Below are 12,723 nucleotides of genomic sequence, written 5' to 3'. Positions count from 1 at the left end.
CCTGAATCACGTTCACGAACGACACAACACTACCGCCCCTCCCCCTCGCGTCGCTGCTGCTCAGCCTTGCCTTGCCTGCACTGAGTTTCTTTCTGTGTCCTCTACTCTCATAACTTTATGTGTTGAGATAATGGGGACGGGGCGCGTGTGTGTGTTTGTTTTCATGTGGCTTGAGTCAACGTTAGCCGTTAGCTTGGAGAATGAATGGAGAACGGATGCCAATGGCATGAAACATATCCCCGCGACGGGAGGAGAATCACTCGCGGCATTGGGGCAAGCAGAGCAGAGAGCGAGAGCGTTGTCGTTCACTGAGTGATTCATGTCGTTAATCCGCGGTGAACGAATCGTTCGCTCAGTCCCTCCCCCCGCCACCATGATGAGTAGCTGGCTGCGTCGTTCGCCGACGTCGAGGGTTCAGTGAGTCACAAAATGCGCCAGTTCCACTCATACTGGCATGGTCGCGGCGGAGCTCAACTGAATTGAGAAAGGAACAAATCAGTTCATGAAGTTATTCGGTTCAGTACGTTCACTCAAAAGATTCGTTCGTTCAAACAATAACGTCTCGCGGGCCGCAATTGGCTCGCGGGCCGCATGTTTGAGACCCCTGGTGTAGAATGTGAGACATGTAACCCTTTCAGAGATCACATTTTGTTCCCCTTCAAACATTCACATTTTTCACAATGAGATGTGTGTTGTTGCACAAGCATGGGATAAAGTGTGTCACTTTTTGTCTGTAAAATACACCATTGCTGAGTTTTTTTTTTATTAGCATGTATGTCATCTAGGAACAGCATTTCATAATTAATATCCAAAACCCCAAACCAGGGAAGTTGTCACGTTGTGTAATTCCTAAATAAAAAGAGAATACAATAATTTGCAAATCCTGTTCAACTTATATTCAATTGAATAGACTGCAAAGACAAGATATTTCCTGTTCACACTGAGAAGCTATTTTTTTTCCACCAAATATTTATAAACTTAGAATTTAATGGCAGCAACACATTGCAAAACAGTTGTCACAGGGGCATTTTTACCACTGTGTTACATGGCCTTTCCTTTTAACAACACTCAGTAAACGTTTGGGAACTGAGGAGACACATTTTTGAAGTGGAATTCTTTCCCATTCTTGCTTGATGTACAGCTTAAGTTGTTCAACAGTCCGGGGGTCTCCGTTGTGCTATTTTAGGCTTCATAATGCACCACACATTTTCAATGGGAGACAGGTCTGGACTACAGGCAGGCCAGTCTAGTACCCGCACTCTTTTACTATGAAACCACGCTGTTGTAACACGTGGCTTGGCATTGTCTTGCTGAAATAAGCAGGGGCGTCCATTATAACGTTGCTTGGATGGCAACATGTGTTGCTCCAAAACCTGTATGTACCTTTCAGCATTAATGGTGCTTTCACAGATGTGTAAGTTACCCATGCCTTGGGCACTAATACACCCCCATACCATCACACATGCTGGCTTTTACACTTTGCGCCTAGAACAATCCGGATGGTTCTTTTCCTCTTTGGTCCGGAGGACACGACATCCACAGTTTCCAAAAACAATTTGAAATGTGGACTCGTCAGACCAAAGAACACTTTTCCACTTTGCATCAGTCCATCTTAGATGAGCTCAGGCCCAGCGAAGTCGACGGCGTTTCTGGGTGTTGTTGATAAACGGTTTTCGCCTTGCATAGGAGAGTTTTAACTTGCACTTACAGATGTAGCGACCAACTGTAGTTACTGACAGTGGTTTTCTGAAGTGTTCCTGAGCCCATGTGGTGATATCTTTTACACACTGATGTGGCTTTTTGATGCAGTACCACCTGAGGGATCGAAGGTCACGGGGATTCAATGTTGGTTTTCAGCCTTGCTGCTTACGTGCAGTGATTTCCCCAGATTCTCTGAACCTTTTGATGATATTACAGACCGTAGATGGTGAAATCCCTAAATTCCTTGCAATAGCTGGTTGACAAATGTTGTTCTTAAACATTTTAATCACACATTTGTTGACAAAGTGGTGACCCTCGCCCCGTCCTTGTTTGTGAATGACTGAACATTTCATGGAAGCTGCTTTTGTACCCAATCATGGCACCCACCTGTTCCCAATTAGCCTGTTCACCTGTGGGATGTTCCAAATAAGTCTTTGATGAGCATTCCTCAACTTTCTCAGTCTTTTTTGCCACTTGTGCCAGCTTTTTTGAAACATGTTGCAGGCATCAAATTCCAAATGAGCTAATATTTGCAAAAAAATAACAAAGTTTTCCAGTTTGAACGTTAAGTATCTTGTCTTTGCAGTCTATTCAATTGAATATAAGTTGAAAAGGATTTGTTGTATTCTCTTTTTATTTACCATTCACACAACGAGACAACTTCACTGCTTTTGGGGTTTGTGTATTGAAAAAACAGAACATTAAAAAATAATAAAGTCCACAAAAATGCATCAATCAAATGTGTTTTAATTAGCCCCTTAAGCGGTTTAGCAGCTATAAAATGATGTTGCTGAAAAGAGGATATGTGTAAAATGTGTGTGTGTGGAGCACAAGCACTGATCCTGCAGCCGTGTGTGGAAGTGTCAGTGTGCACACTTACTAAATAAAAGCTAAATAGTGCTGGCATCCTGGAGAAGAGGATTGTACTTTGTCACACCTGTGCAACTTGGGTGTGCCACCTGAAGACTAACCTCCTGCTGGTAGCTCTTAACCACAATAAGGTGACGATCTCAAATATAAAAGTGAAATCAATTCAATAAAGTATCCTTGATCCACATTTTTCAAGCCATTTATCTTAACTTGATGGCTTAATTCTTCAACTGAATGTTCACCTTTAGTAGGACTTCACACACAATAGTCAATATTTACAAAAGTGAAAAGTACAGTCCACTTATGAACAAAACAAAAACATTCTTCTCAAACTAGTTTATCAACAAGTCAGCTGCATCATGCCTCAAAGTTTCCGCATTCTCCACTTATTCACACACAGAGAAACTTAACAGCACTGCCTACACTCTAGACATAGTCATCTTTTTTTGCAGCTTGTCTTTTTTTTAAAATACAAACATTTTGGGTATTTTATTTGAACTAAGCAAACTTATCTGCCAATAGAGCAATAAAATGTGGCTTGTCAAGACATTCCAAAACAAGTAAAATTAGCTAACCTCAATGAACCCAAAAATAGCTTAAAATAAGTATATTCTCACTAATAACAAGTGCACTTTTCTTGGTAGAAAAAACAAATATGAGACCTTTTTGCTCAATATGTTGAAAAATATTCTTAAATGAAGTAAATGCTAGTGCCATTATCTTGACATAATGATATGCGCTCAGCATTACATTTCTTGAAACCAGCAAACTTATACTAAAAACTAGTTTATTGTTCTTAATGGAAAGGCAACAAGGCAAGCGCTTGTTACTCTCGGGGTCTCCTAGCCGCTCAGGCAAATCATATGGTCTAAAAATGCATTTTTCCATCGACAACATGACATCATCGCGCCAAGTGCGTGCTCTTTCAGTCAATTAGTGCGCATATATACAGCCCGGCCCCCGGCCAAAATGTTTTTAATTGTCATTTTGAAGAATTTATCTGAATGTGCATGCTCAAAATTGTTAGAAATGTCACATGTTTAAATATTAACTGTCAGTTTACTGTACTGTGCCAACTGTACTACTATATGAGTACGTGTTTTCTATTGTTTCATTTAAAATAAAACAGCAAAGTCCATTTGGCTGTCATCTGTTTTAATTATGAGACACAATTGTGTCAAAGTCGTGATTTTTTATTTCATGCTTGAAATAAGAAATGATTACTTTAAAAAAGTAGTTTTATACTTGTGAGTGTTGATGACACAGCTTTGCAACAGTTGATATTCTAGTTTCAAGCATGTTTTACTCAATATAGCTCATCAAATCTCAGCAACAAACTGTAATATCTTACTGAGATCATTTAGGACCAAAACACTTAAAACAAGTAAAACACTCTAACATCAAATCTGCTTAGTGAGAAGAATGATCTTATCAGACAGCAAATAAGCAAATATCACCCTTATTTGAGATATTTAATCTTACTTAGATTTCAGTTTTTGCAGTGCACCCCCTGGTGGCGCTATTGCTGAAAAGTGGCAGCAGTCAACTGACAAGAAGTCTTCTACAAGCGCCCCTTGTGGCCACGTCAGGTAAATGCCTGCGTGGCTTTTCTGGGAAATCACCTGACCTGACAAGCACAACAGGTGTGACAAGTTTGCCGCCAAACTTCCTCATCAGCTGTTTTTCTACTTCTCACCAACTTATTCATTGAATCAAAGAAAAGAATAGAATAGAATGGACTTTATTGTCATTATATTTGCATATAACGAGATGAAGGACTCCAACTTATAGTGGGAACAAATAGGGGATCCATCCCTATTTTATTGATACTAGAGAAAGGAAAACATTGGATCTAAGAACGTCAGACTCTATATGAGTAAATTGTTGTTTACTTGCTTGTTTGGATGCATCATTCATTTATATGGAGGTCAATTAGGGACAACAGTTTTGTACTTGGGGGGAAAAAATGTACTCTGAAACTAAAAGTTCAGATTTTGATGTTGAAAAATACCTCAGTGTATTCAAAATAAAAAATATTTTTCAGGTTGAATATAATTTTCACACAAAAATATGTTTTTATTAATTATTTATTTTCATTTATATATATTTATATATATTTTAATATTAAAGCTTTTTCAGATTAAATTTGTATTTTTTACAGTTTCATTTATTTTTTCCAAATTTCGCATCTTTTTCAGATTAAAATCTGTTTTTTTCCAGGTTCTTAATTTGGCCCTTTTTTTTTTTTTTTTTTTACATAATATTGGATATAGAGAACATCCAAACAATCCATTTGAATATAGAATATTGCAATTCAATGATTTGGTGCTTTTTCAAACAGTCAAAATGATGTACAAAGAAAACTAAGCAAAAATGTACAACAATTCTTCACAAAAATGAAGATAAATATAATCTAACTAAAAAATGTCATCTAAAAAAAATTGTGATTCTGATGTTGACAAGACTTTATTCAGCCCTTCAAAAACAGAGAGAAAACGTATTTTTCGATACAAAAATAAAGTTATAGACATTGTAAAACCATTCTATGTGAGACATTAATGACTTAGTATATTAATCAATGAATTAATCTCTGCCTTCTTTTTATTCTGTCCTAACTTTTATTCACACGTTCATGCACATATAAACACATTTTATTCTTACTTGTTCAGTGTATTGGTATCTATATTATTACAATTCGGCTAAATTCTTTAAATTAGGGAACAAATAATAAATATAGATTTCACAGTTACAGCATGGGGATATGTGACCACCTTAAGGAGGATTTACAGTAAAAACATACTTATACAATTATTTCCAATATTTTAGAGTCATTCTTACCAATACACTATTTGTTTGTGTACATTGAAATGATTCTGATCCTCATCTAATGACAGCTACAAGCAATTATTTTGTTGCTGAAAAAAAAGAAAAAGGGTTAAAAAAGAGCCATAAATCCAATGTCCAGAAGGCAGTTGAAGAAACAAACACAACAGGAAGTAAAAGAGGGCCTACAGTGACCCCTGCTGGAATTATTAAGATAGTGGCAACAAATCCTGGAAATAAACTAACACCATAACCATAGCTAACGTTGCTAGCTAGAAAACATTGATATCAAACAAAATGGAAGTACATTTATAGGAGGTGACGCTTGAGTGCGACGGCGTGCAGGACGATGAGGACAGTGGTAGATGCGATGCTCAGCTTTTCCGCAATATAGACAAAGCAGAAGACGAAGGCGACGATCTCTCTCTGCTTGAGAGAGACGATTCCCTCCAAGCTGCATGGCTTCCTCCTCCCGTGATATCGGCGAGGCATCGACAACGGGTATCGGTGCGGACGTTGTTTGACGAGCTCCATGGCCACGCCCACTATACGTGGAGGTGCGAAGTCCTTGCCGTCGGAATCTCTCTCTCTCCCAGTCAATGAGGCGATTCTCAATCTCCACCGCCAATGCGACGAGCTACTGCAATTTAATGTTGGCCCCCCGTGTTATGTTCTTGTTTTAAATAACACATCGTTGGATGACTTGTAGAACTGTCTTTTAATCACGATCACATATTACCAACGCCACTTCAACACTCGTGCACACAAGGTGTGTTCCTCTCTAAAGAGTCCTACCTGACACATACTATATATTGGTTCCTAGTCATTTGTAGACTCTTACTACCACCATGTGGTCAAACACTATCATTACATCCCCCTTTCTAAACTAAGCACCCATTGCTAATACAATGTCTGTATTAAACAAATAACTTGTTTTTCTTTCTTGACCACATGAATATGCAATCTTTTCAAAAACTATCCATGCACCACAGTATTAGAAAACATTTAAAATATTTTAGAAAACATTAACTCTTTAGCTTGTCAATCAGTTTGATATTATAAGAGTTCAATAATACACATAGTCATCATCCACAGGTTTCTTGACCTGCCTTGTGGATCTTCTCAGCACAGGTTCAGGATCGTCAGTCACATCTTCATTCCTGTGCTGCTTTGGCATTGTTTCAAAGTCAGTCGGTGTAGATGAAACCTCGGACTCAGCTGTTGCTTGGTTTGAAACAGTCTCTGGAACCTTCAGCAAACTGCCACGATTGCGACGTAGTATCTGTCCTTCTTCACTCCTCACAGTATATGATCGTGGTGATGTTTCTTGGAGAACAGTAGCTTTGGTTTTCCAACCATCAGGACTTTCAATTCTCACTGTGTCACTTAGTGATAGTGGTGGGAGCGATTTGGCTGCTTTGTCATAAAACGACTTCTGCTTTAGCTTTTGTTGCTTTAGCTTCCGTTGTACTTTTTGACTCTGCGTTGGTGTAGACATACTTGGTAGTGTCGTACGAAGCTTTCTGTTCATCAGTAGTTCAGAGGGTGACAAGCCACACTCAAGAGGTGTTGCTCTGTAGCTAAGTAGTGCTAGGTATGGATCAGAGTTACTATCCACTGCTTTCTTCAAAAGTTGTTTAAGAATATTTACTCCTTTCTCAGCCTTTCCATTTGACTGTGCGTACAGAGGGCTTGACATCACGTGTCTGAAATCATAGTGTTTTGCAAATTGCTGCCACTCTTTGCTGTTGAAACATGGTCCATTGTCACTCACCACAGTATGCGGTATACCATGTCTAGCAAATATAGATTTGACATGCGTGATCACACAGTTTGATGATGTGCTTGATAGCAAAGCCATTTCAGGGAAATTAGAATATGACCACGCTTGCTTGTAATAAAGCAACTTTTTGTTCAGTCAAGCGTCTCTGACCTCATTTTTGATCCAGCCGCACTGCCGTGTTGCCCTTCTGTCCGGACCAGGATGACAAGACCAGAAATACACGTCAAGTTCAAATTGTTTAGTGATTGACAATAAGATAACAAGAAATTTCTTATTTCAATATATGGCCACTCCTCCACCTTTTCCAGGACGATGGCATGGGAAGACATTATATGCATTAATAGCAACGTCCTTGTCAGAGACTGCTTTACTTAGCCACCTTAAGATAAGATAAGGAAGTCTGCATTTTCTTGCTGGAATCCAGATTTTGACTAAGTTTCATTTTGGCAGGAGACTCCTATTATTTAAATGGAGGCCTGACCCGGCTCTAAATTCATCAGCAGTACTGATGTTATTGAAGCTGGGTCCTGGATTTGGTTGCACATTGCCTGATAGCAGAAGTAAAAGCAATATCAAGATTTTCTCTTTCATTTTGGGAGATAACCCAATGAAAACATTCTTTGGCGGAATTGATTGTCACACACACACTAGGTGTGGTGAGATTATCCTCTGCATTTGACCCATCACCCTCACCCCATGACCAGGTGTGGCCAGTCTGCCAATCAGCGACAGGTGAGGTGGGAAAAGCGCTCAGGGAGACAAACAGGAAGTGGCACCAAAATAAGAGCGCTGACTAGGAGATAAACACAAACGCAAACAGACCATGTGACACCTGACAGGTCGTCACAGAAATGAGGGATGGATCTGAAGTTTATCCAGAGACTTAAGTGTTGAAAGTAAAAAAATAAATACATTTTTATGACATTTTTTAATAGTCATTGCTCAAAAAATAATGAATTAAAATCAATGATATTATGAATTATTGACCTATTTAAGATTGCAATTACGTTTAGTAAAAATTATTATTTAGTGGTTTTGCCGTAACACAGGGGTCGGCAACCCAAAATGTTGAAAGAGCCATATTGGAGCAAAAATACAAAAACAAATTTGTCTGGAGCCGCAACAAAATAAAAGCCCTATTACATACAGATAGTGTGTCTTGAGATATACATTGAATTGAGATGACTTACAGGAAACTAAATGAGCTCAAATATAGCTACAAATGATGCATAATGGTGCAATATGTACATATAGCTAGCCTAAATAGCATGTTAGCATCGATTAGCTTGCAGTCATGCAGTGACCAAATATGTCTGATTAGCACTCCACACAAGTCAATAACATCAACAAAACTCACCTTTGTGCATTCGCGCACAACGTTAAAAGTTTGGTGGAGAAAATGAGACAGAAAAAGAAGACGTCCTAGAAAGTCGGAGAAAGTTATATATGTAAACAAACTAAGGTGAGTTCAAGGACCGCCAAAATTAGTAGGACAAAACGGCGCTGGCCAAATACTCGAATCAGTGAAGCATGTTTAATATACAGTGTGCTTTATAACAAACAATTAGGGAGGTTTGTGTCATGTTTGTCCTCCTACAAAAACCATATTAAAACAAAAAAAAATTTTTTTTTCCCCTCATCTATTTCCATTTTTCATACATTTTTTAAAAAGCTTCAGAGAGCCACTAGGGCGGCGCTAAAGAGCCGCATGCGGCTCTAGAGCCGCGGGTTGCCGACCCCTGCCATAACAAAACAGGGTTTTGACAAAAAGGGCATAAAATATTAAAAAAAGAATATGATATGGACAGATAAACCTGAAATTGATCTAGGGATTTAAGTGTTGAATGAAAAAATACAAGATAAATAAAAATGAGCTATTTCTACCATTGTTATGAGCGAGACCCTTCCTGGTCCCCAAGAAAGCAGTGCGAGGCGAGTGGAGAACAAACGGATTTATTGACAGAGATGTGACACAATGTGATATTGATCATAAGCAGCGGCCATTCAAAGAAAGAAGAAATCCTCGTCATGATGTCAAGGCCATGAAACGTGAGCCCCGAATGATTTTATAGCCACCAACGTTTGATGTTGAAAGTATTTTAACGGCCAAAGAAGAATAGATGGAATAGCGTGAGGAGCAGTGGGATGAAGAACAAAGCACATCTCCATGACGTCCCTCAGCGATGGAGACATCTCTCTGTGTTCCAGTGCACAAAGCATCCTGGAGGAAGAAGATGACTCAGCACATTCCCAACAGAACCAAGTTGAACATCATCTTCACACAAGAACATTTGGAGGTGCAGACTTACTCAGCCTTCAGCCGCCACCCTCTCGGAGAGCTCCACGCCGCCGTGGCGAGCTGCGGGACAAACGCAAACGGTGAAGGAAGAACATCCAGAAGGTGCCTCGTCACTCACATCAGATCTTTGAGGTGTGACTTGGAAACATGAAGAAGCAGAGTGCTGCTCTTCTACTTCCTGACTAGGATACCTTCTTGATGAGTCAGCACACTTGAGGTCTCATTTGGCTGATCCTCATCATGAGGACTCATGTCAAACGTGAGATATGCCACACTTTGTATTGCGTGTGCTCACAGGAGGCTCTTTTATTGTGAAGGAGTCAGCCCAAGTTGGGATTTTCAGGCTAAACTTGTAACAAAGGTCCACATCAGACCTCCATGTGAGTGACGCTTCACCACGGCTTTGTTTCTTGCGGCTCAAAGAAAAGATGTTTTACTTACGAGCTGGATCGTACTGGGCTGAAATGAAAGGGAAACAAGGTGAAATGGACTTTTTCCTCACGTGTTTCTATGTGAGAGTGTGCGCTCTGTCTCTGTGGATCTTTGAGTGTTTGGCTGGAAGGCAACTAAAACATGCAGCCCGGATGAAAGCATCAACTCACGGCCTGGACCGAGAAGAAGAAGAAGAAGAAGACGGAGGACATTGGTGTCCCTCACCTTGTCTGTTTCTGTGACGCCTGACCATGACCATGATGATGGCCGCCAGGACGGCCGCCACAGCGACGACCGCCGCCGTGGCAGCGAGGGCGACGCTCAAGTTGTCTGTGGAGAGCAAAAAAGCACAAGTGGAGTGACAAAGCATGAAGAGGAAACCTTCATGACTACTTTGCATGCAGACGTCAAGCGTTGTCATGGTGACATGGATCAATAATGGTGACAGGTGGACTTGTGATGGGAAACATCTCCAACTAAATGTGTCTTTCTCACCTTCATGGCTTGCGTTGCTCAGGATGCTTCTTCTCTCCAGCTTGGTGACCAGGTCCTCCTTGACGCCAGACAGCTGGAACACACATTCGTACTTGCCCTCCACCTCGGCCGTCACCTCCACTTTCAGCTCCACCGACATCTGGAAGGTTCCGTCATGGTTGGGGAGCAGCTCTCCGTGCTCCACGTCCTCCAACATCTGCTCGCCGTCTTTCCTCCAAAACAGGTCGGCGAGGTCGGGGTAGAAACCTGTCGCCATGCAGGTGACTGGAGAGGATGGCGTCTTCTGGAGGAGGAACACCTCTGGAAGCTCTGCACAGGAAGTGATGTCACATGTGAACAGAAGACAACGTGGGGAGAAGGTGTGGATGGAGGTAAAGATGGAGAGAAGGTGTGGATGGAGGTAAAGATGGAGAGAAGGTGTGGATGGAGGTAAAGATGGAGAGAAGGTGTGGATGGAGGTAAAGATGGAGAGAAGGTGTGGATGGAGGTAAAGATGGAGAGAAGGTGTGGATGGAGGTAAAGGTGGAGAGAAGGTGTGAATGGAAGTAAAGATGGAGAGAAGGTGTGGATGGAGGTAAAGATGGAGAGAAGGTGTGGATGGAGGTAAAGATGGAGAGAAGGTGTGGATGGAGGTAAAGATGGAGAGACGGTGTGGATGGAGGTAAAGATGGAGAGAAGGTGTGGATGGAGGTAAAGATGGAGAGAAGGTGTGGATGGAGGTAAAGAGGGGGAGAAGGTGTGGATGGAAGTAAAGATGGAGAGAAGGTGTGGATGGAGGTAAAGATGGATAGAAGGTGTGGATGGAGGTAAAGATGGAGAGAAGGTGTGGATGGAGGTAAAGATGGAGAGAAGGTGTGGATGGAGGTAAAGATGGATAGAAGGTGTGGATGGAGGTAAAGATGGAGAGACGGTGTGGATGGAGGTAAAGATGGAGAGAAGGTGTGGATGGAGGTAAAGATGGAGAGAAGGTGTGGATGGAGGTAAAGAGGGGGAGAAGGTGTGGATGGAAGTAAAGATGGAGAGAAGGTGTGGATGGAGGTAAAGATGGATAGAAGGTGTGGATGGAGGTAAAGATGGAGAGAAGGTGTGGATGGAGGTAAAGATGCAGAGAAGGTGTGGATGGAGGTAAAGATGCAGAGAAGGTGTGGATGGAGGTAAAGTTGGAGAGGAGGGGTGGATGGAGGTAAAGATGGAAAGAAGGTGTGGATGGAGGTAAAGATGGAGAGAAGGTGTGGGTGGAGGTAAAGATGGAGAGAATGTGTGGATGGAGGTAAAGATAGAGAGAAAGAGTGGATGGAGGTAAAGATGGAGAGAAGGTGTGGATGGAGGTAAAGATGGAGAGAAGGTGCATGTGGATGGAGGTAGAGAAGGTGTGGATGGAGGTAAAGATGGAGAGGAGGTGTGGATGGAGGTAAAGATGGAGAGAAGGTGTGGGTGGAGGTAAAGATGGAGAGAAGGTGTGGATGGAGGTAAAGATGGAGAGAAGGTGAGAGAAAGAGAAAAGAGTATAAAGAGACAGAGTGTAATGTCAGTAATGTTCCTATAGGGGGAGTGCTAACATGTTAAAAGGTGAAAGTACAAGGTGTGCTTCTACCTGTTCTCATTAGGACCTTCTTCCCATACTTCACATACTTCTTCAAGTAAGAAGGACATTCCTCAGTGTAATAATAATTATTGTAGTCTAGTCGAAATATGTTCTGGTCCCACTGGAGTTTGGAGGGGAAAGCTTGTGGTTTTGCTGCAGTCCATGTCCATGTCTTCATGTCCAACGATATGTAATCTTCTCCATCATAACCTTGCTGCTGCCAACCTGTAACCTCATCAGTCTCATCATTCCATTCACATCCTGTCATCATCTGGAGAATGTGAACACCTGAGACACACAAAGTGTTGTAAAGCAGTCACACACACACACACACACACACACACACACACACACACACACACACACACACACACACACACACACACACACACACACACACAGTATTAGTGTAGGTTATTATGGGATGGACAGAGACAAGGTATATCAGTGCATTAATGTGTGTTTTACTACAGTATAACAAGAGTACATCAAATATATTTAAGTAGTAGAAAGTTCAACATAAACAAACCTCCAGTTTGGTTGAAACGCTTCTTAAGAACTTCAAGGTTGTGTTTGTTCCTAAACTCATTACCAACACTGATCTCTGTTTCTATCTGCCAGTATTTTGGATCCTCTGCTGTGATTTTGTTCATCCAGTCCTGTTTGGATTCTGCTTTCCTGATGTTGCTGTCATAGTAACTAATCTCAACTCCATCAACATAACCAACACTCACA

General features: G+C 41.1%; 1 protein-coding gene across 1 annotated transcript in view; it reads right to left on the bottom strand.

The window, feature by feature from the left end:
• Positions 1–9,114: 9,114 nt before the first annotated feature.
• Positions 9,115–12,723, bottom strand: part of LOC133630249 (class I histocompatibility antigen, F10 alpha chain-like) — a 4,086-nt gene continuing 477 nt past the window's right edge. The window contains exons 1-3 of the mRNA XM_062021720.1: positions 12,518–12,723; positions 11,998–12,276; positions 9,115–10,712 (exon numbers count right to left, since the gene is read on the bottom strand). The exon at positions 12,518–12,723 is cut by the window's right edge and continues 477 nt beyond it. Coding sequence (XP_061877704.1) covers positions 10,075–10,712; positions 11,998–12,276; positions 12,518–12,723 — 1,123 coding nt within the window. The 3' untranslated portion in view covers positions 9,115–10,074. The remainder of the gene's footprint in view (positions 10,713–11,997; positions 12,277–12,517) is intronic.

The sequence above is a fragment of the Entelurus aequoreus genome, linkage group LG15 (assembly GCF_033978785.1).
Source record: "Entelurus aequoreus isolate RoL-2023_Sb linkage group LG15, RoL_Eaeq_v1.1, whole genome shotgun sequence".
NCBI classification, from domain to species: domain Eukaryota; kingdom Metazoa; phylum Chordata; class Actinopteri; order Syngnathiformes; family Syngnathidae; genus Entelurus; species Entelurus aequoreus.
The sequence above is the reverse complement of the archived record's forward strand: the minus strand, read 5'-3'. Positions and strand labels throughout refer to the sequence as shown.